General features: G+C 36.7%; 1 protein-coding gene across 3 annotated transcripts in view; it reads right to left on the minus strand.

Moving 5' to 3' along the window:
• Positions 1-22,290, minus strand: part of LOC145694354 (uncharacterized) — a 105,508-nt gene extending 83,218 nt beyond the window's left edge. For 2 of the 3 annotated variants that reach the window (XM_081770491.1, XM_081770490.1), the window contains exons 1-3: positions 21,569-22,290; positions 5,090-5,245; positions 2,595-2,922 (exon numbers count right to left, since the gene is read on the minus strand). In XM_081770491.1, the coding sequence (XP_081626617.1) occupies positions 2,595-2,922; positions 5,090-5,245; positions 21,569-21,802 (718 nt within the window). In that variant the 5' untranslated portion in view covers positions 21,803-22,290. The remainder of the gene's footprint in view (positions 1-2,594; positions 2,923-5,089; positions 5,246-21,568) is intronic. The other variant, XM_081770489.1, reaches the window with a different exon arrangement.
• Positions 22,291-23,254: the final 964 nt, after the last annotated feature.

Consider the following 23,254-nt stretch of genomic DNA (forward strand, 5'->3'; position numbering starts at 1 on the left):
ATTAATTACAATTCAATAAAATTAGAATAATTACATTATTTGACTTTCATTATTTAAGTGGACCATTCACATTTGAACTTTTGTTCATTATAGTATTATGCGTAGCCATCTACGGAAACCACGAAATCAATATGGGCTGATCCATTCTAACCACTCCCTCACTTCAATAATATACCTCCCAGAATAATGAATAAATACAAAAGAAAACTAACCATCCTAGTCACCTATGCATTGAATATACTGGACGCATGTATTACTACAATCTATCTTCTTTATAAAACAATTTCAAAGTAGTTGCCAATACTAAGCATCTCCGGCTATTACATCTAGTCATGAAAGAGAATACCATTACACTGTAACTATTCCTTGATGATGATTTATGAAATATATACATATGGCATGCAGCTACAAATGAAAAAAAAAAAAAAATCTAAGTGGCAGACTAATGGTCTTACTATGAAACGCATTTTTAGCAATCTACATATCAAGACCTACAGCTGGGAAACAAAATGTTTATATTCTTGATCAGCACCATCCTTTAATCCAACCAGAATGATAATTACAAGTCAGTCTTTCATGAGGCTAAATTATATTCTACACGATTTCTTTAGATGTTTATATAGTATCAACTATTTCCCAATGTGATAGTACGAAAACCACATTGATTGATAACGAAAATAAATTTGTTCGAAGTTAATCTTATATCAATACCAGATGTTGTAAGACAGTAGTACCAGATTTCATTCTCTAGAAAGAAATAGCGAAGTGGAGACATTCATAGGAGATGGATAAGATGCGTGACGCAACACTAATTTAGCTACACATAATAATAATAACTTGAGACATTTGCATATTTAACTAAGCTGAAATTGTCATCATAGTTCTTACACACGCACTATATTATCACGGTAGCATTATGATGGTAGCTCCGTTGTCGCCATCTTGGGCTGGCAACTTCAATCCCTGATAATTAAATATAGCAAATTAGGTTACCTGAACTGCAGGTACTTTTACCCGTAGGCAGAGAATTCCTGACACGAGTAAGACTCCGACTCTGCTTTCCTCTCTTTCAGGATTGAATGTCCTGATTTCTCACGTCTACTAAATTCTGGTCCACTTCAAAATGGCGTCCATGCAAACATTAGCTTGTAGGTGGTGTACTCAAAACAGGTTAAATAAAAGTTTTGACGGGACCTCCGTTGAGATCAAAATATCGCACAGGTTTGTCCAAAAGTAATAATTTAGCAAAGCTTTGTCCCAATAATTTAGCAAATAGTAATTTCCCATCTTAAACTTTTTGAACGTATCGGAGTTCCCCTACCACCTTTCTTCCGCTAACTATATCTTTTCTTCTTCTTTTTCTATGTATATAACATAACTACTCGCACACAGTAACTATATATAGTAATTATTTTGAAACACCTACGAATTATTCGTCACTACAACCATGTATATCTTAATATTATTATTATTAATTAAATTGCATCCTATCCCTTTTCTGCTAAACTTTAACTTTCTAAAGGCGTTCAAGATAATTTTCTCTCACTCGCTTATTTGGGTCAGGTAACAGCTGACATAGCTTTTTGCACAAAAGGGTAACGTATTACTTGTTATTGATAGTTGAATAGCAACTGTCGTCATCAGTCACAAGTTCCATTAACACGAAGAAGATGATACTAAATGCACACTCGTAACATTCATCGTAAACACGAATTCTGGTAAGTATGTTCAGATTTAGTATAACTTGCCAATGTCAATATTATCGCGATAACCTTATACTAAAGTTTACGAGAGTGACATCATGCATATTGGGTTATTTACTTTCACACGAACAATAGGAAGTCAACAGTTGCCTACGGCTTAGGTCAAAAATAATAACACAAAAGCAAATATAGTGAATCAAAGGTAAATTAACGTAATAACAAATACACTCCAAACGTAATAACAAATACACTCCAACAAACATATTAACGGTAACAACGCTGCACTAATCAACTATACGGGTGCCACAGAACACAGACAACAACAACAAAAAAAAAAAAAAAATACCAATCTACCGTTACCGGTAAACCGGTACGTTACAAACAGAGATTTTTATGAAATGAAATGAAATCTTTGAGTTTTACGTCCCACGGTTATGCCGGTTAGGCTAAAGGAGACGGGGATGATGAGAGATGAGTGAAATAATGGAATGAAGAAAGTGGGAGGAAACGGGAGAACCCCGAGAAAACCCACGAGCACGGTGTTTGTCCACCACAAAGTTCACTTGGCGGGGGCTTGGATCGAACCCGGGACCCCAAGCACCAGAGGTGAACGCTCTACCACTGAGCCACCGCGCCCCCCAAAGATTTTTAGTTCTTATTTAAATTTCCGAAAGAGAATATTTAAGGAATGAATACATCAAGGGCACAGAAGGGAAGGGAACGTTTTGCTTGCAAATATATATGAATCAAATCCTGGTTAATGCTTTGTTTACCTAGCACCCTCACTGTTTGAAACCGAAAATGCTACTTTTTGGAGCCTTGCAATTTCGCTGAAATTATTTGTCACACCATAAAAAATAATAAAGAGCAAGGAAAACAACCTGGACGTACCAATTTTCCCGAATCCAGCTGCAGCAACTAACTGTTCGTGAGGCGTGGGAGTCCTCTTCTCAGGCGCCAATGAAATAACCACTTGTTGTTCGGTGATCTCCACCAGCGTTTGTGCACAGTGATGTCCAAAGAGAAGGCTGCGGCCGCTGTCACTCAAAGACGCGAACGCTGACACGGGAACCTGCATATCCGACAAACTTCGATTAACACCAAAGTCAGACTTCACTTTCATTATGAACTCCAGGATCTCCGGACTCTTTAAACCCAAAGAGTGTGAGTGCATTCGATTCACTTCTGATTCTGAAAACCATTGAAGCTGATCTTTACCCTGCAATGATACAAAATTACACAATTAATAAAAACAACTATTCTTTAAAGTAGTTCTCCAGATCTTTCGCCATTTTTGATAACTTAAATATTCCAAACAAATCGCACCTCCTCGAGAAAAGTGACACAAGTCAAAAAACCTAAAGGTTTAAGTTCGTATTCCTCGCAAGAAAACTGAAATAACACGAAACTTGTCATTTTTGTTCTAATACATTCTGATTTTGGAATAATTTTAAAGCTATATTTACAACACTTTTACACATAAAAGAAAAAAACATTGTGATTATAAAATAACTTTAAAACAAGTTACGAGTTATGCCATTTTTTTCGCGAGGAATACGAACTTGGACCTTTAGGTTTTTTTTACTTGTGTCACTTTTCTCGAGAAGGTGCGAATCACAATTTCTCGTAACTTCTCGAGTTTTATTAATACAGTGTTTCCTCCGATATTATAAAATAAATTATTTCAGAAGGCTTTCTATCGTTGTGTTGAGTATATGGCCATGGGTTCGACCCAAACTGGAACAGAACTGGAAGAAAAATTTATTTACTTATTTATTTATTTATTTATTTATTATAACCATAGAATATCAAGGCTCATAGATAGTACATCGCTTTGTAATATTCTTTTTTATATTATTATTAGACTTAAACTTGGCACATAGGCTAAGATCCTTTAAGTCCTTCGTCTTTTCTTTTATTTCCGCTTATGCTGGCATTATGCTGTTTATCCACAAAATTATTAAGAAACGCCAAATGATGAATTTATTGATTGCTTCCGTTTTTGAATATTCTTAATACAACGGCAGATCTTCAACTTCGGATAGTTCATGGACGTTTAGTATATTCATGTTACCGCGGGAATCAAAAGGGTTATCAAAAAAAGAAAAAAAAAAACTCTAAATACAAAGTCATTATCATCACATGAAACGGCTTGAGATTTTGCGACAAGAAATTTATAACAAATGACGATCGAATACATGTTATAAAATGTTAATAATAATTATAATAATAATACATTACATTACTACTTCTTGGTGGTCAAAACCCAGTACCAGGATGAATTTGTTTGTAAACTGACAAGCATGTGTGCATCTATTTTATTGATGGAATGGGACTGCAATTTATTTCTTGGTTGGTCGGTTGGAAGCTGATCCCTCTCACAGCTTATCATACAATCAGAACATGAGTTCTTACCGGTAACCGAACCAGAGTACCCGTCAAAATGAAAAAAATAAAATGAAATTTCTAGTTTTATGTCCCACGCTTATGCCCTTTTGCCTAAAGGAGACGGATGACTAATAAAAGGAAATGGGAGAACCTTCAGAAAACCCAACCGCGGACACAATGTTGTCCACCACAAACTCACATGGATTGGGATCGAACCAGAATACATTCGGAGCAGAGATGATCGGTCTACTTCTGACCCATCGTGCCCCCTTTCTGCACCGAAGCTGCGTACACTAAGCTACGAAGGAGCTTTGATATACAGGGTGGCCCAAAAGGAGGTACACATCTCTGCATTGATCAAGTATAACATTCTAGCTTATAGGTTCATTTACTTCGGCTGTTCCGAACTTATATAAGTAAAAAAGACATTAAGAACAAATAATAAAGAAACTAAGTCAACCTGATGGCTCAATAAGAAATGATATAAAAGCAATGAGTTGATCAGTACAGGACTGTGTACCTACTTTTGGGCCACCCTGTACATATACTATTTGTAAGATGTAAACTAACAAGCAGGTAATAAGTAGTTATCACATTAGAACTGCTTATGTTATGATCTATAATAGTAATAGCTTCGAAATACGCTTTTCTATTAGTTGCCCACTTATAGAAACAATATGGGACCGATCACCAACATAGACAAGTTTCACTATATTACACTGGTCGGCAAGAAAACTTCTCCCTCGAGACAGAAACTATGTTCCTTATACGTTTTGAGACATTAATCACGAATTTGCTATACAAATGTTTCAGGACGTGTGTGCTAATGCTGTGCTTTTGCAGCCATGCGCTCGAGAAATTCAGGCGTAAACGCAGTGATTTTATTTTATGACTAAACCTATCTGCTCTTTCTGATGAGACAAGAGATTTGTAAGATTTTAGCAATAAAATGCATCAAAATTATAGTAATAAAAGTTGATTATCATGTTTTCTGTTACCTTTGCTGTATACTGATTATTCCATTTGCCTTTCCTCTTGACTTCGTTATTAATAGGAAGAAAAAAGACGGCATGGCTGACGACGGGGTGAGGTTTCGGTTGCCAAACTCGGTACAACTTAAGAAGATTATCACAGCGCATATCTACACCAAATAGCTGAAAAATTACATAATATATGTCATTACATTTTCAGTATACGTATTTTTAATGATATATTTAACACGAAAATGCACTGAAAAGAAAAATAGTTTTTAGCACTACACAGTTACTTATCAATTACATACCTCCGTTGTGTTTAACTTGAATTAATTCCAAGAGCAGATTCATTCTTTGTTAGTTAGTTCTACTAGCTGCTAAACTGGGTTTTACGAACAAATTAACCTTTAAATAGAAAAAAGTTTCAACTTTTTAGTTTTTTTTTCTTTCTTCAATACCAAGTAGGGAAATGAAGATTTTATTACTTTCTTATCTCAGAAGGGTTGCACATCAAAACAAAAACCGATTCAGATGCTACCAGTTCAGCAGCTAATAAATCAATTGAAGAAGTCAGCGGGCATCGAAATCGTTAAAAACAATTCTCTGTATACAAAGTAAGATCTTGTTTACTTAGTTATTCAATATGTATTCTATAGCATTAACTTTTGGATAAGTTCATTTTAACAAAACATTAAAAATCTTTGAGTTTTACGTCTCACGTTTATGCCGGTTAGGCTAACGGAGACGGTGATGATGAGTAATGAATGAAATGGTGGAATGAAGAAAGTGGGAGGAAACGGGAGAACCCCAAGGAAACCCACGCACACGGTGTTTGTCCAACACAAAGTTCACTTGGCGGGGGCTGGGATCGAACCCGGGACCCGAAGCACCAGAGGTGAACGCTCTACCACTGAGCCACCACGGTCCCCTTTAACAAAACATATATAGAACCGATTTCTTATTATGATTTCCAATATATTATGCAATGGAATAAAGAAATTTTAGATGAGTCCCCATCTAGTACAAAAAAACGTGGGGTTAGTTTATTGCTCAATAGCTAATAACTGTTGTTGTTCGCAATAAAATTCAAAGATTGAAAACTGAAAATCTAACCAGCGTATAGCTCTTACCTTTCTGATATGCTAACCACTACGCAACCTAGGTCAAAACCGGCACCCAGTACAGCAAAGGCAAGCGCGCTAACCAGTAGACTAGCGGAAAGGGGTAGTGGGAATACGATGTATGGGAATTTATTACATGAAAAAAAGGAAGAAAATATTTACTCTAAAGAACGTAAACTTCTTAGTCTACAAAGTTTGAAAAAAAAAATGAAATGTTTAGTTTTACATCCCACAGTTATGCCGGCTAGGCTAAAGGAGGCGATGATGAGAAATGAATGAAATGAATAAAGTGAGAGGAAACGGGAGAATCCCGAGAAAACCCACGCATACGGTGTTTGTGCACCACCTTTCATTTTGAGTGGTTGGTTACGACAGTGGCAATTATGTTAAAACTTCTCTCCGAAGTGCCCAAGTCTAAATTTAATTTTGATTCCTTCGCTGAAAAGAAGAAACTATCGTATCATGAATGAAGATTTATTTTAACACTTCTTTTTTACTAATGCTGGGGCGTTTTGCTTCCTAAGACACGTCACAGACTCATAAGGAAGCCAGCAGAGTAGGGAAGGAAATTCTATAGCCTCTTTATTATTTTTTTTTCTATGCCCTTTCGGGGAACTAATCAACTATAACACGAGAAGCACAATCATCTATGATTTGTATACTGTGTAGTAGAGACTTGCACGGGCCGAATTTTTCGGCCCGAGCCCATTCCAGGCCGAATGTACGTAGGCCCGGCCCAGCCCGGGCCCGAAAAGTTTTGGAGATTTTCGGCCCGAGCCCGGCCCGGCCCGATAAGTTTTTTTAAAATTCTTGGCCCAAGCCCGGCCCGGGCCCGATAAATTTTCGAAGTTACACTTTGTAACCTTTTTCACGGGCACACTTCTTCAACGTTTGCCTTTATTCTAATTATCGTTTAACGAATGTCAATAATTATTAAAGAATTGCAATTAATCGGCCCCAGCCCGGCCCGACCTGAAAATAAATCAGTGTCGGCCCGCCCAAGCCCGGTCCGCGGGCCGGGCCGGGCCTCGGGCCAGGCCCAGCCCGTGCAGGTCTCTGCTGTGTAGTCATGAGAAACTCTTGTTCACTAGTGTAAATATTTTTAATTTTTCCACTTCCTATAGAAAACCAGATACAGAGAGCAAGATAAGCATTTTTTGAGTTTATTCGTACGACTGTTTTCCAAGAGTCTTACATTACGAAAGTTACTGGTTGTTATTCTTAACTAAAACAAAAAGTTAAACTTTATGTGGATGAATAATTACAGTTAGAGGTTATAGAAAACAATGATCCTAAGCAACAATGACGAAGACACCAAAAGTAATACAACGAGAGTTTTTAAATTGTAACGCATCAATAAGCTAAAGCTGTGCAGCACTAAGTGCAGAGTTTAGTGTCTGTTCCAGCCACCGGGGATATACATATATGCAGGGCTTGAAAAAATCTTGCTTGCAAGTACTCGCCAGACAAAAGATCTATTAGCCAGAACAGTGTGCAGTCACACTGTTTACACAAATGAACAAAAATCATTTTGCGACACATTAAACGTATCAATACTTTTTATTATTATTATTATTTATTGGCATGTCTCTTACAAATAATAAAAAAAGCAACATGTGCTATTTATTCTTGAATTCACATATTTTATTGATTGGACTTTATTCGCCAAATGTAAGAAAAGTACTCGCCACTGGCGAGTGAATTTTTCAAGCCCTGCATATATGGGACGTGAACCTGTATTTAACAAAGGATCCGAAATATGAGTTCCTGCCTGGAACCGAACACGGATCTCCCGCGCAGAAGGCGGGTACGCTAAGAGTATATTTAAATGGAACACATTGGCAGATGAGGTATGTGGTAGGAGTCCGGACACTTCAAGCATTCAAGCAACGGGTAGGGTGACGTGGGGCAACTATGGCAGGTACACGTAAACCTTAACTTTAACTGCTTATATCCCAAAATAATATCTTTTGTTTTAATGTTGATACACATCATAATAATTTTATGTTACTTCTATACTATCTGCATGAGTTGAAAAGGAAAATCTCAAACCCTTGTACGAGAAATTTGGGGTCTGTATTTTGAACTCCAAACTGCCAGAATTGCGCCAACCCTGGGGAAATTGTGGCAAAGCCTCTAGTTTCCATTGTATTTACATTTAACTGACTTTTGAGCAATTATGGGGCCGCGGTGGCTCAGTGGCAGAGCGTTCACCTCTAGTGTACGGGGTTCCTAGTTCGATCCCAGCTCGCGCCAAGTGGACTTTGTGGTGGATAAACATCGTGTGCATATGTTTTCTCGGGGTTCTTCCATTTCCTCCCACTTTCTTCATTCCACCATTTCATTCATTTGTCATCATCAGCGTCTTCTTTTACCTTCGCCGGCATACTGTGAGACGTAAAACTGAAAGATTTCATTTTGAGCAACTATATCACAGGCCTACTTTGCCCATTTAAAATGTTTTTTTTGATGTGTCATATTTATAAGAAAGTTACGAATAAAAACGCCAGATAGTGACTGCAGTTCCTTTACTTTATTGTAGCGTTGGCAAAAATCCATTGTCAAAAATTGCACAAATTTTTAGTGCGCTCCACGAAATTTAATTAATTAACGACAATTAGCTTTGCTAATTACGATATAGACATTGTTTTCTTAAAATTCTAAAACAGGAAAATAGAAAGAACATATGGAAGTTAGATATCTTCCTTTTATCTCACTCAGTTCCTTCGCGCTACTTTATTTTCTTTTCCTCTCAGTTGAAAGATTTGTTTGATTGTGTCTGTTTCCATCCTCCCTTCGAAAGTTGACTTCATCTGTTGAGAATACTTAACCTATCATCCCTCCCGTTTGGGAAAGATAACATTTTCTTTTTTTAAAGAAAAGTAACAGATATTCATTTTGGTTATCATAGTTTAAAATAAAGAGAAGAGACATGAATATTCCAAATTAAATTTTATTTTGTCCAGAGGTGAAAAGGTTATTTTTACTTGTCAATAATATATCCTGTATGACTTACGCAAAGTCTAATTTTCTTGGAACAGACTCACAAGTGTTCGAGTATAAATTTTATTACTCACTCTGTTTTTGACAGTTTTCGTCATAGAACTTGTCACAGACCCAAGTTATTACATCCACAGTGCATGTATGAAGTTTGATTTTTTTAAATTTTCCAACTTTTATTTGGTTCATAACATGCTTAACGTCTCATTCATCGGCGTGCGAGTGCTATAGTCTACTGGGGAAGCAGAACAACCTGTGGAGTGAAGTCCCATTGGATGCCATTCTATTGGGTGCTGTATTCTACCATTCGTCTCACCTCTATTCCAAGATTTCGTGCCAGAAGAAGACCAGGTTGTGCGAATTTCCAATACTCGAAAGATCTCTAATCCTGTACGAAACCCACTGACAACATCATCTTGTACGAAGTCCTGGTAATCGTCCTTGTATCCTGTTCCTGCGTTTCAGCCGCTCGAAATACAAGTAAGTAATTGTAACATCAGTTGGGATTTAGTGTGTTAAGAACACTCGCTATCTGGTGTGTGTTACAACAGTTTCGTTAGTATTTCAATGTACCTATCGCTTGCACTTCCTTTTCCATCAAGTCGCTTAACTGTAAAGGAGATCATCTCCCAAGTAGTTTCAAAATTACTTTGAAACCTTTTTATTATTTTGGTGTAGCTTACGAGAATGTTGATAGAGCGAATTCCAAGCGCTCCTCTCTATTGGTCAATTGTTATTTATGTTTGATTTCGAATGATCTCATTTATTAACGAGTGGCAATATCTTTTATTTAATGGTAGCGATATGATGTATTTTGATACGATAATTGTTCAGTAATTTAAACTGGCTAATAGCAGTGGTATTACAACTCGCTGAAGCCTCCACACAATTAACTGTGCTATCAGATCTATTTTGTCATATTCTTTAAACGTTGATTTATATTAATTACTCTTTCTTTCGCGTACTAACACCGCTTGTCCGATCTCTAACGAGACCGTCGCATTCTAGTTATCTGTATTGTTTTGGGGCCCGAACTCTGTCCCCTTGACGAGTGGTCATTCGATAGCCCTATTGCTTGAGGTGGACAACTGCGCCTTGAATTATTTGATATTGTAGTTGTGCTAATAAATCATTACCACCCAAGCCACGCAGCTCGCCTTTGATATGGACTAATTTAAAGTCCCTATATAAACAGCCTTTTTCAAGCCTACTACTTGCTCTTTGATATTATTATTTTGTGGTCTGTGGACTTATCACAAGTCCTGGTGGTTGACAGTCTCTCCAAGACTGCTTATTCTCGTGCTATTGCGTCCGATGTGATTTATGACATTCCGATGTGGTAGATTGCTACTAATTGTTCTTATTATGTGATATTTATATTTTGGCGGTATATAAATACTTCATTGTTGTTTTGCTATCGTTCTCTGTCGGTGTCTTAAACACCCCGTTAGTACGTCCATAAATTAGTTAAGCGCTCGTGTATGTTTGAATTAATATTTGTGGATACTACAAAAGCTTACTTGGGAGAGTGAGCAAACTATTCATTATTTTCTGAATGCAAGTGATAGATGCAGTGTTCTCACAACTTCAAAACACTGAAAATCCTACCAATCGGCCACGAAGGTCTCCCCTTGAGAACATTTGTAGGCGCGACATTATTTTTTATTCAAATGAAACAAATAACAATTTAACTACGAAAACTCACGAACTGACTTCGAAACTCTTATGTCTCAATTTATTTAAAACATTTACAATCCCTGCATATTTTAGAAAATGTATATAGCCTATAGTGTCAGCTACATTAAGAGACCTACTAAAGGCACAACGCAATTAGCGACTTCTATCAAAAACCGAGGACGAATCTATTGGAAAAAGTTCATCTTTATACCTACAAACCTATTTGTATATTTTCCTGTCATTTTACTCTTTTCTACTATAAATGCTTCATGTTATTTTAGGGTAAGAGGGCGAAAAACAAATCCACTTCATTACATCAATATTTAAAAAGAAGTACTCAGCTGTAATGTCAGAGATGTTTACAAACACATCCACATTCTGCAGACGAGTTCAAGATATGCATTGTTTTGATATAATTTCTTCTTTAAATTTAAATTTTTGCTAAACGAGAACGCTGTCATAATCACCCCAGATTTTTAGCCATAAATTTAATATAACATAAAAAAAAATGGGACAATTATTGGTAAATCATATAATTTATTGTAATAACTACTGTCATTATTATTTTTTTATATAGTGCTTTGGAATATGGTAAATAGGTTACAGCATAGATGTAGAATATAAGGAAAAGGAGGGCTTGGAAACAGGTTGTTACGGAAGAGTTCAGAAAGACGTACATGAAGTTAAATAACGAGTAACGAAGGGAAACAGACAGAGCAAGGGGAGTTTTACGAAAGAAAATGGTAGGACATAAAAGAACTAGAAAGAGTTGGGAAATATGAGGAAATGTACAAGGAAGTGAAATCTATGGAACTTCTGAGGAAACAACAGGGCATTACGATGGCAGTAGAAAATAAAAAATAGGAATGTAGTCAGCGAGAAAAGTGAAGACTTAGGAAGATGGAAAGAATATGCTGAGGACTTATATCAGAGTACAGATAGAGCGTGTAGCTTAGATTTTGAAGTAGAAAATTGGGGGGAAAAAATGAAATGAAATCTTTAAGTTTTTACGTCCCACGGTTATGCCAAAGGAGACAGTGATGATGAGTAATGAATGAAATGGTGGAATCAAGAAAGTGGGAGGGAACGGGAGTACCCCGAGAAAACCCACGCACACGGAGTTTGTCCACCACGAAGTTCACTTGGCAGGGACTGGGATCGAACCCGGGACCCCAAGCATCAGAGGTGAACGCTCTACTACTGAGCCACCGCGGCCAAGTAGAAAATGGAGTATGAAAGGATGATAAAGGCTTTAGCTCTTCGGGCTGAGTTTGTAAAAGTTATATCCGAGATAGATAATATACCAATCTAATTCATTAAGAATATGGAAAACAATGACAGAAAGAATTGTTCCGAATCTGCAATGAAATATATGGGGCAGGAAAAGGCCAAAAGATTTCCCGAAAATGATCGTGATAGACCGACGGCCAACAGGGTGAACTGATTTAAATAAAGATTCAAATCACTTGATTTTTTAAAAATAACAATCGTTGATTTAAATCAAATTCTGTAATAAATTAATTTAAAGTGAAAATAAGTAAAATCTCGTTTCTGTTTGTTATTTTGATTATGGAAGATAATAATCATAATACAATGAGACTCAAATGTATGTACAGCACAATATGAAAACGAGTGTTTTATATAGAGGATGATTAAGGAAAGTCCCGTTTTGTATGGGTAACGGAGGAATCCTACTTTCTTCTCTTCGTAACATAGAATTTTTAAATCGTTAATTATTCCAACGGGGAGATTGCCATGGACATTTAAGTCGAAAATTTTTTGTGGGCGCGTCTATTTGTTCTTAAATAATAGAAGCGTATTTAGAGGGATCCGATCCCCTCTACGCAACTTTTTCTTTCTTTTCTTTTAGATCTTATAACTTTACGTGGAATTTATGTATTTTCTATGTATTTCGTGCCGCAAGCTAGTTCTGATTTTTTTAAAAATATGCCTCTGCCAAATATCAGTAAATTCTGTGAAAAAAAAGTGTCATGTTGATAAACGTTGCTATACTTTTTCCTTAATGCTTAACAAACACTGTTTGGGATGTAAATAGGTAAACACGATTAGGGATTATTTCAAAATTCAACCCTCCATAATTTCACTTAAATGACACAATTAACATTTAATTCTAGTTCCTAATGTTTTCTATTTAGTTCGCGACTTGTATTATACGAGAAGAAAGATTTGATTTAAATTTAAAAAAAATAATAATAATTAAAAAAATCAACCCTGATGGCTAAGAAATGGCCAGAGATGTGAGAATTATTGAACTATTAAGTCTCATAACGCATGCAGCAAAGGTTTTGCTTCGAATACTCAACAGAAGGTTGTATGAAAGAGCAAACGAAAAAGTTGAAGAGGAACAGTTCGGGTTCAGGAAAGGTAAGAGCACAAGAGATACAATTGGATTATTAAGGGTAGTCAGTGAAAGGTTTATAGAAAAACCGTAAAGACGGGTATGTTGTATTTATTGATCTAGAAAAGGCTTTTGACCGAGTGAACTGGAAATTGTTGGGAGTTCTATAGAAGGTTGAGTTGAAATGGAAAGAGCAAAGATATTAAGAAACTTATATATGAACCAACAAGTATGTGTTAGAATATGGGAGTAAATGATAGATCAGAGTGCAACTGGAAGGGAAGTTAAACAGGGATGGAGTTTCTTGCCAATATTATTTAATACCTAGAAGAGATAGTGAAAAAACGGGCTACATAATTAAGACGGCATTTCGGTAGGAGGAAGAATGATTAGATGTATACGGTTTGCGTATGATATGGCACATGTTGCGGAATATGAAAATAAAATAAATAAGATGTTTAAAAACTTGAGGAAGGGCTGTGAAAAATATGGGATGAAAATTAATGTTAGAAAAGGAAAAGCCATGACGATTGAAACGAAGCGGTCGTGTCAAATATAGAAGTAAAAGGGGAGAAAATAGAACAAGTGATTAGTTTTTGATACCTCGGTAGTATTCTTAGTGATGATATAAAGTACGAACCATATGAAATAAAAGCAGAGATAGGAATGGCGAAAGAAATCTTTAGGGAAAAGGAAAGTCTATTTTGAGGGACCTTGAATAAAGAGTTGAGAAAAAGATTCATTCAATGCTTCGTGTGGAGGATTGGACTGTATGGGACAGAAACATTGATATTATACAGAAACTGGGTTGGCAAAAACCATGACTTTTATTGAAAAAAACAAAAAAACAGGTTTTTTGGTTTAAACCAGTTTTTTTAAAATAATTTGCTCTATGTATTTATATCACATATGTACAGAAATAAGATTGTTTCGCCTTGGTGTTATTATGCAACAAGCAGGTTATGTTGGAATTGGTCACATACGCTTAAAGCGGAGTCCAACCGCTTCTCGGCTTACATCCGAGGGAAACTATCCTTCATTTGGACTCGAAACCGGGACTAATTGGCCACAACTGCGATACGACTGCCGCCTCACTCACGAAGGATTCCTGATAAAAATACGTTGTACTGATCTTTACATACTTGTTAATATAATTGTCAAGAGTAATTTCAGAAGGACAAAAAGATAAACAGTTGCACAAGTGAAACCATTATACGGAATACATATGGGCAATTTCAAAATACTGCAGAGTACAGAAGAACTAATTTAGTCCAAGTTTGTTCACTACGACTTTTATTAGCCAAGTTAAAGAAATACAATAATTTAATTTGCATATCAGTAAGAAAAGTGAATAAAGATACGAATTATTTGAGTCCACTTTGGCTCTGACCTATTTATACATAAATAGATACCAAAGATACTTCTGATTTCAATAAATGCCTCTCGTGTGGTTTGTATGACGCCCCCCCCCCCCCTTAAAGAAAAGTACGGCATTTCGATGTATTTTATCAATAGTAAACATTATTAGAACGAAACAATATTTAGAATTTTTCTTTGATTGCAACTGCATAATAATAATAATAGACTATAAAAAAATCACACAAGAAACATTCATAAACTTATACTAGTATAATCCTTTTGAGTAATGAATGGGGAATTTAGGTGTGAATATAATACGAATAATATACGGGAGTGAAACGTGATAACTAGAGCAATCCAAAAGCATAACAGCAATTCACACATATGGTTGGTACCTTGAACATGGTTGTGGTTGTTTAAGGGTCCAGAAGAAACTAATTTTAAAAGCATAATAAAGCATAATTTTAGAAAATAAAGCATAAAGCATAATTTAAAATAATATATAGCACAATTCCTGGAAAATTCTATTAGAACAATTAGTTAAACCTACTGTATTAATATTTTTTAAAACCAATATTTACAATGCAAAATCATTGAGAACGTAATACAACAATGAAATTTTTGGATTTTTGTATTGCACACCAATATTTTTATTTTGGTGCAATCCTTAGTTGTGGAGAAAACAAGCAAAGGAAGAAAGATTTCCGTCAACAATAAATAGTACACAATATTGTTATGTGTACCTCTTGAACTTGAGCACTTTCTCTTCCTTTGGTGGCATCTTTACTTTTACTTTTTGTATATATGCACCTCTAAGGCGCACATAAGTGATAAAAAAAAAAAAAAAAAACTGATTCGAATAAAGCATATCTCTTTACAGTGCATTAAGTAGAAAGTTCATTAAACATGAAAGAAAATGGTTACATCAAGTATTAATAAATAGATAAAGATATTTAGAATATTTAATGTATAGTAAATATTTTCATTATACAGTACACGACTAATGTAAAACAATAATTGCAATTAATAAAGCATAATTTGGAAAAAAATAAAGCATAATTAGACAAAAAATAAAGCATAATGTGGGGTGCTTTAGTGACAGGGTTTGAAAAAACCCGGGCTTTTTTGAAAAAGCCCAACCCACCTGGGCCCATACGGGTTTTTTCGGGTATTTTCGGGTTTAATTGGGTTTTTTCGGGTTTAATCGGGTTTTTTCGAAATATTTCAATGTCTTTGGGGTAAAAGTGTTAAAATGTGATTTATATTTCAAGATTGTCATTGTCACAACTTGCAACAATTTTCTACTTACTGCTGTTTTGAAAAAAAATTGCCGCCATTTTGAAATTTTACATTCGATCGCCAAGAAAATCTATACAGCAAATTTAGCATATCTCGTGCTAAATTTCAACTTAAAAGACTGAAAATTGCGCTTCGTAGCGTGGATACTCGCTGTTTTGAAAAAATGGCCGCCATTTTGATATTTTACGTTGGTATGCCGCCAAAATCTATACAAAAAATTTAGCGTGTCTCGTGCTTGTATTCTGAAAATTTTAACATAAAAGGCCAAAAGTTGTACCCTGCAGTATGTGTGGTAGAGGCAGACAAACGAGTTGAGTTGATTTTGTGTTTAACGTCCCTTTCAGCAGCTAGGCTATATGAGATGGGACCTACTGATTAACGTGGAATCCGAACCACATGAGCTCCCTCCGGGAGGCAAACCCGGGTCCCACGCCGAAGACACGTACACTAACCGCTTAGCCATGAAGGAGCTCGGCAGACAAACGAACAAATGTAGATCAATTCATCCAGAAGCCTGACTGACGTTCGCCAAATATGAATACCAAAAGGGGTCTATTAATTTAAAACAAAGATACAATTCATGTTGTATGAAATACATAAATGTTTTAAAATGTCTTATATGAAATTAACATCTTCCAGCGTAAATAAACCTGCCATATTTTCTCCATGAGAACACGGGACACCTCAGATCCCCCCTTCCTCAACTTTCCAACACAATGCAATGAACTGTAGTCCGGTTATGAACAAAAGTATAATAGGCCGCGATGGCTCAATGGTAGAGCGTTCACCTCTAATGCATGGGGTTCCTAGTTCGATCCTAGCTCGCGCCAAGTGAGCTTTATGGTGGACAAACACCTTGTGCGTGGGTTTTCTCGAGATTCTTACGTTTCCTCCCACTTTCTTCATTCTGTCATTTCATTCATTTCTCATCATCACTGTCACCTTGAGCATAGCAGGCATAACCGTGAGACTAAAACTAAAAGATTTCATTTTATTTATTTTTTTTTCAATAATATAATAGGCATGTGCTATAAAAAAGCTTTACAGGAAAACAAAATGCAAATTATTTAAATCAGTGGTACAATCTATTTTCAATATTTTTGCGCGTTTAGCAATATTTATTTACATGGCTGTATCTGCCAAAATTACGTTCAATTTAATCTGATGAAAATCTGATTTTTCTCCTTGTGTCGTGTGTAATTGTCAGGACCGGATTTACAATTTTCTAAGACCTAGACCAAAGCACAATTCTGTTCCCCTAGCCTCTGAAAAAGATTATAATTCTTGTTAACTTATCTAATGTGTTGCTGAAGAAAAGGTTAGTCATCTTCCCTTTTTGTAAATGTAGAAACACTCAAAGCCTTTTTTTTTTTTTTTTTTTTTTTTAATGTTGCGGAGAATATCCGAGTTTCCATCAAGTGCAATGTTAAAAGTAGCATTGCAAATTTCGCTCGCTACCAAGTCGAACAGGGTGGTGTTATAGCTTCCTCGAAACTGTTACATGCAACAGCGTACTGTTCATTCACTAATTATGAGAGGATTCCCAGCCAATGTCAGAATTTTTTGCTTTTTACTTTTCGAATAAGCTGATATTGATAGCAGAAATGGAACGGAGTTAAAATACGGGATATTTCGCTGTCCCAACTAAATTTACGGGGAGGCGGGAAACTCGGGCCCAAAAGCGGGACACTCCCGTTTTGTACGGGACGTATGGCAGGCTTAAGCGTAAAATAAATAATTTTATTGTTGAAATATTCATTTCCGATCCTTCTGCGTTTAATTCGGGAATTTCCCGAGCACTTCTTTCACGGCGTGTACATCAAAACTTCCACCAGTACAGAAATTTGAACTCAGCACTTGAAATAGTAAGCGTTACATAGTCTTCGGAACCCCGAGCATTAAGCTTCTTAAATTTGACAAGAATTTTTACACTATTGCTGGTGTTGATTCTACAGAATGCTTATTTGAAGAGTAGCAACAAATGACTGAATTAAACTGTTATTATTTGAAAAACAAATTTTAGTTGAAGAACCTTGTGTTTTACATCAAAGGTAAGAAATAATACTAATAGTTTTACTAATGTATTTACATATGTACTATTAATACCGGCACCTATGACCTTAAACCCGTCAAACGTATGAGTGATAATGTCCTTCGGTGTCGACAAGTCGACGAGCATACTATTCACGGAAAATATTTTCTAAAGTACAAAATTGCTTATTTTACTTCAAATAGGCTATAAGCATAATCCATACATTAATTTGTTCTATAACTATCTTAAGCTGAGGTAAGCTTTTTTTAAAATTCATTTAGTGCATTCAGAACTTATAAAGGTCTTATGTTGAATGTTGTTGTATACCTTAACGTGAAAGCCTCTAATTCGCCCAAGGAAAGTCTAAAATCTGATAAAAATCACTTACAATGTGATCACCTTAGTTGTATCAATAATATACTAACAAACAGGTCAAAAACCCAGGTGGGTTTTAAAGTGGGTTTTTTCAGGTGGGTCCAACCCGAAAAAACCCACTGGGTTTTTTCGGGCTGGGCCCATTTGGGCAAACCCTGAATTTAGTGATCACCCACAAATGTGTATTCATCAAGATTTTACGAACACTTACACTTTTACGAACATTTCTCGCTTTTTGGTTTAAACCAGTTGGTTTTTTTAAAAAAAAAAAAACAGCTGGTTTAAACCAGCCAACCCTATACAGAAGTGATTAAAAGACGACTGGAAGTTTTCGAAATGCAGGTATGGAGAAGAATGATGAGAATTAGCTCAGTCGAGCAGAAAACGAATGAGACGGTGATAAAAATGGTTGGGACATTTAGCTAAGAAGAACCAGTGTATCTTTCAGAAACAATGTTCCGGGTGAGCACTGCTGATACTATTCTATTTATTATTAAATTATAGACGTACTATTTTGGTCTCCTACGGGAGAGCACTCTTAAAGCTCCGGGGGCAGTGCTCCTCTCCTCCCCCCCCAAAAAAAAAACAGGTCTGGAAGAAACTGCTATGTGAGACGTGCTAGAGTATGCTAGCAAGAAAAACAAGGAAGGGGCGAAGGAGAGGCGGCATCAAAACAGAAAAATCGTAAGTGAAGACGAGGACGTTAGCTGAAAACCAACTGGAGCATGGAAGTTTGTGAGCTGCGGCAAGAGAGCTGCCAATAATGGCAGAATATCTATAATAATAATGATGAAGATGCTGGAGTATGGTAAAACCACCTACATTACTCAAAGTGTGTTCCAAGAATCGAGCTTCACGGATTCCTTTCATGCGACAAGAAAATTACGTAGTTTCATGTGTACGATACAGCATGAATGATTAAATGAAAATATGGCTTTAAATGTACGCACAAAGGTGAATAAAACCCAATTTTGACCAATAAAACCTACTGTGCTGTTTGTCTTTCACGACCCTGTCATATATAGACAACAGAATATACGACATAAATTAGCATATTTTGTTGATTTGCGTATGTAGGTAACATTTACGTAGAAAGATAGCAAGATTTTAGTGGAATGGCATAGGGGACCATGAGAATCAATAAGTCCGAGGCGAAGAAGTTGGGAAGCTATTTACAATTAAAGGTGATACGGAAACTAGTTTACTTTACTAAAATGTAATGTTAGGCCTAATAAAGCAAACAACTTTTTTTTTTCCTCACAGTACACCATCCCTACAAATATGAATTCATAGCAGATATGACTATAACATTTTATGAACTTGTATAATATTAACAATTTAGGACTTTCAAACAGATATGCAGTAATCGTGTGTAATGTAATAGCCAGCCAACGCTCTCGCCTTTGGACAAGCTCCACCCCCCCCCCCTCCGGTTCGATTACCGGTGGGGACACTTTGTAAGAACTATTTTCAGAAAAATGAAATAAAATCTTTAAGTTTTACGTCCCACAGTTATGCCGGTTAGACTAAAGGAGACGGTGATGATGACAGATGAGTGAAATGGCGGAATGAAGAGTGGGAGGAAACGGGAGAACCCCGAGAAAATACACGAGCACGGTGTTTGTCTCCCATAAAGCCCACACGGCGCGAGCTGGGATCGAACCAGTGACCTCAAGCCACCGCGCCCCCTGGGCTATTTTCAGCCCAGCCATCCTGAATGAGGTTTTTTCCTCATTAACACCACCCAAATGGCTGGATGGTACCTAGCTTACAGGTCCCAAACTGTTTCATCTCCCTTTCCTGGATAGTGTGCTCGCCGAGGGACAGCATCTCTCAAACGTGATAGGCTTAAGGCCATAGGTACTGATAATGTCCAGAAAGATGTATAAATAAATATGCGAAACTGAGATGCTAGCACAATGCAATTTGTTCCTTAATCTGTTAACGCTGCTGAGAGGCACAGCGATCGAAGGCAGAGAATAGTACAAATGTTCATGATGTCTGAGCGTCCATGAACGAAGTAGTAGATTTAGGTTATTAACTTACAAGTATTTAAAAGTATGTCGTAAGCACAAACAATTACATATTACTCTTTACGAAGTAATGATGCTTATGGATGATAATAAGGGCCCGAGTATTTGAAGATATTCTACGCGAGATACGTTCACAACTAAAGAGTTGCACAAGTACATAGTTTGACATTACTGCTGTATCGCCGGACCAATTTGAAAATCGAAAACAAGTACTAAAATGTACTGCATTCGATTATATTTGGATGGATTACATTACGTTATGTTAGATTACGTTATTAGGTATGTAGTTTTACTATACGGATCCATAATAGAAGAAGCAGAAGTAGTAATAGAAGTAGGAGATTGTGATTTGTATCGTAGGATAACTTTTATTCGTTAATATCTGTGTTTCAGTTAATCATCTACACATATTTCTGTTTTTTACGGTACCTATGTTTTATCTACCGTTCTTTCCTAGCTTCGGTTTACGATAAAATGTAGGTGCGGATGGAATTGTGATTTTGCTGTAGTAAAGCTGGGATGAATGTATTAAATGAGTGACAGAGAGAGAGGGGAGGGGGGAAGAGAGGGATGTGTAGACACGAGAAAAGTCAAACACTAATTTGAGCGTTATGCTTATATCTACTAAATTTTAACGACAGAACACGATTCCACAATGGTTTCAACCCTGTAGCAGTACATTTGTAAACATGAAACACTGGATTCTTATATTTCGAAAAATTACTCCGACAATGGAATTTCATATTTTACACAATTCTCTTTGGCAAGGTTCTAGAACACAGGTCCCCCTTCCCATTTAGCTGTAATAAAGACAGAAAACAACGTGCCCTGCGGGACTCTAACCCGCCTTCACTCGCTCACGCTCGTTCGGCAATACTATTTGAATTAAATATTAAACTTTGCTATAGAAAGGAACCAACCTAGCTACTAACCTATATGGGGGGACCTGTGTTCTAGAACCATCCTATTCTCTTTAATATGTACTCACTCATGTTAATATTAGAATTTTCGAACTACTCTTAATCAGTGCACCAAAATGTAAGCATAATTTGGGTAGCTTCGGGCAACTTAGGTATTAGAAAAGAGTAGGGATGGTTTGGTTAGGGTAAGAAGTCGTAACCCATTCAATGACAATTAATCCAGTGCTATTTCTCGTGTCTACGAAAGAATACCAACTGGAACGGGTGTTAGGAAATTGACCTCCTTGAACAAGCTCTTATTTCCAAGTATTTCGAGCAAAATACACACCTCGACCAACATCAAATTTGCAACATTGCGGTAACTATCATTCACTGATTCTGAGCACGGTAACCACCAACCATTTGAAGCACTATCAAACTGAAGTAAATAAGTGTCATCTTCTCTGTTTTGCACTAAAATAGAAACAAAATCACTTAATGTGTCTGGCTGAACATCTTTAGTTTCTTCTATTTCGGGTGTGTTAATTGAAGCTTTCCGTTTGTTTGTCAAAGCTGTTGCCATTTTTGCGTGCAAAGTAAAATTTTGACACTATGCTGTCGATTAATAAAACAGGTTATAGCAGATGTTTCTAGCTTTGCCACCAATTTGCATCACATATTTAAGAATTACAAGATAAAATTAGACATAACCTGTGCACTGACAAGTAATACTACGCGAACTATCAAAATAAATATAATTAGAGAGTCCTGACGATGCCATATCTCCTCTTCTTTTTCTTCCTATGCGTTGCGTAATATGTTTACACTGGTTTGAACATTGTTAATATGAATTGTTTCCTAACATTTACAAAATGCTTATGCAATAAATGTATAAAATTTAACGTGCTGGCTCAGATTAAAGAAAGGCTCTCTCATAAGTCTCGTATAAAAAGGGACAGTTCCGATTTGGGATCCGAGTGTCCCCGTCGGGACAGTCCCGTTTAGTCCTGTCCCTTTCTGCTTGGCCGAGCCTCCATTGCTTCCGAATGCGAATTTCCCAGCACGTTTAAATAAATTGGAGTGTCTCGACTAGTTCCGATCTGCGAATTGCGAAAACCGACGTAAGATGCAAACGCAAACGATTCCCCTGTTGACTTGGGATTGTTCGTCCGAATTCGTGCGAATGGAGAGTCGTCTGCAAAGCAATTGAGAGCTACAGTTAGCAAAAAAAGTATTCGTCTCAAAGCGCATACAATATAAATCGAATCATATATTAAAGGAACGAAGACTTTATCGCACAATAATATGCCCGTAGGTTCGTCTACACTTCCCAGCATAAAATAAAGAAAGAAAGAAATGAAACTTTGCCTTTCGTTTTCTACAGGTTACACTGAAGCAGAGAGGAGTCACATTTACTGCCAAAAAAGTATTCGTCTTGTATCTACCTGAATCAACACACTCTTCGTAACGCGTGTCTTTTGATACTATTTGCAGACGTTTGTGTCAGTTAGTGAACTCAGTCGAAGTGTGTGTGTGTGCTGCTGCTGTTGGAGTGAACAACTAACAGAAATCAACCAGGGGAAGACAAAATGGGCCGAAAATCAAAAGAAACAAGTGAAGAGGAAAGACGAATAATGATACGATTGTTTGGTAAGGGAAAATCGTTTAGTGAGATCAGTGATATGATTGGTCGGCCTATTACCACCATTAAAAGCTTTATATACAAGTTTAAAAAGTCAAAAACATACAAAAATCTACCGAGATCGGGGCGTCCATCACAACTAACGCAGCAAGATAGACGTCTCATCTTACGTAAAGTTAAGAAAACTCCGAAAATGAGTGCACCCGTCATAGCTGCGGAGCTTGAACAAGAGTCTGGAAAGAAAGTGTCAGGTGAAACTGTGAGAAATGTCCTCCATGAAGCTGGATATAGAGCCCGAACAGCCCGCAGAAAACCATATATCAGCAAAACCAACAGAAAGAAGCGCCAGGAGTATGCAAAATCACACAAAAACGAGACATTCGACTTCTGGAA

This window comes from Thermobia domestica, chromosome 9 (assembly GCF_964235325.1).
Source record: "Thermobia domestica chromosome 9, izTheDome1.hap1.1, whole genome shotgun sequence".
NCBI lineage: Eukaryota > Metazoa > Arthropoda > Insecta > Zygentoma > Lepismatidae > Thermobia > Thermobia domestica.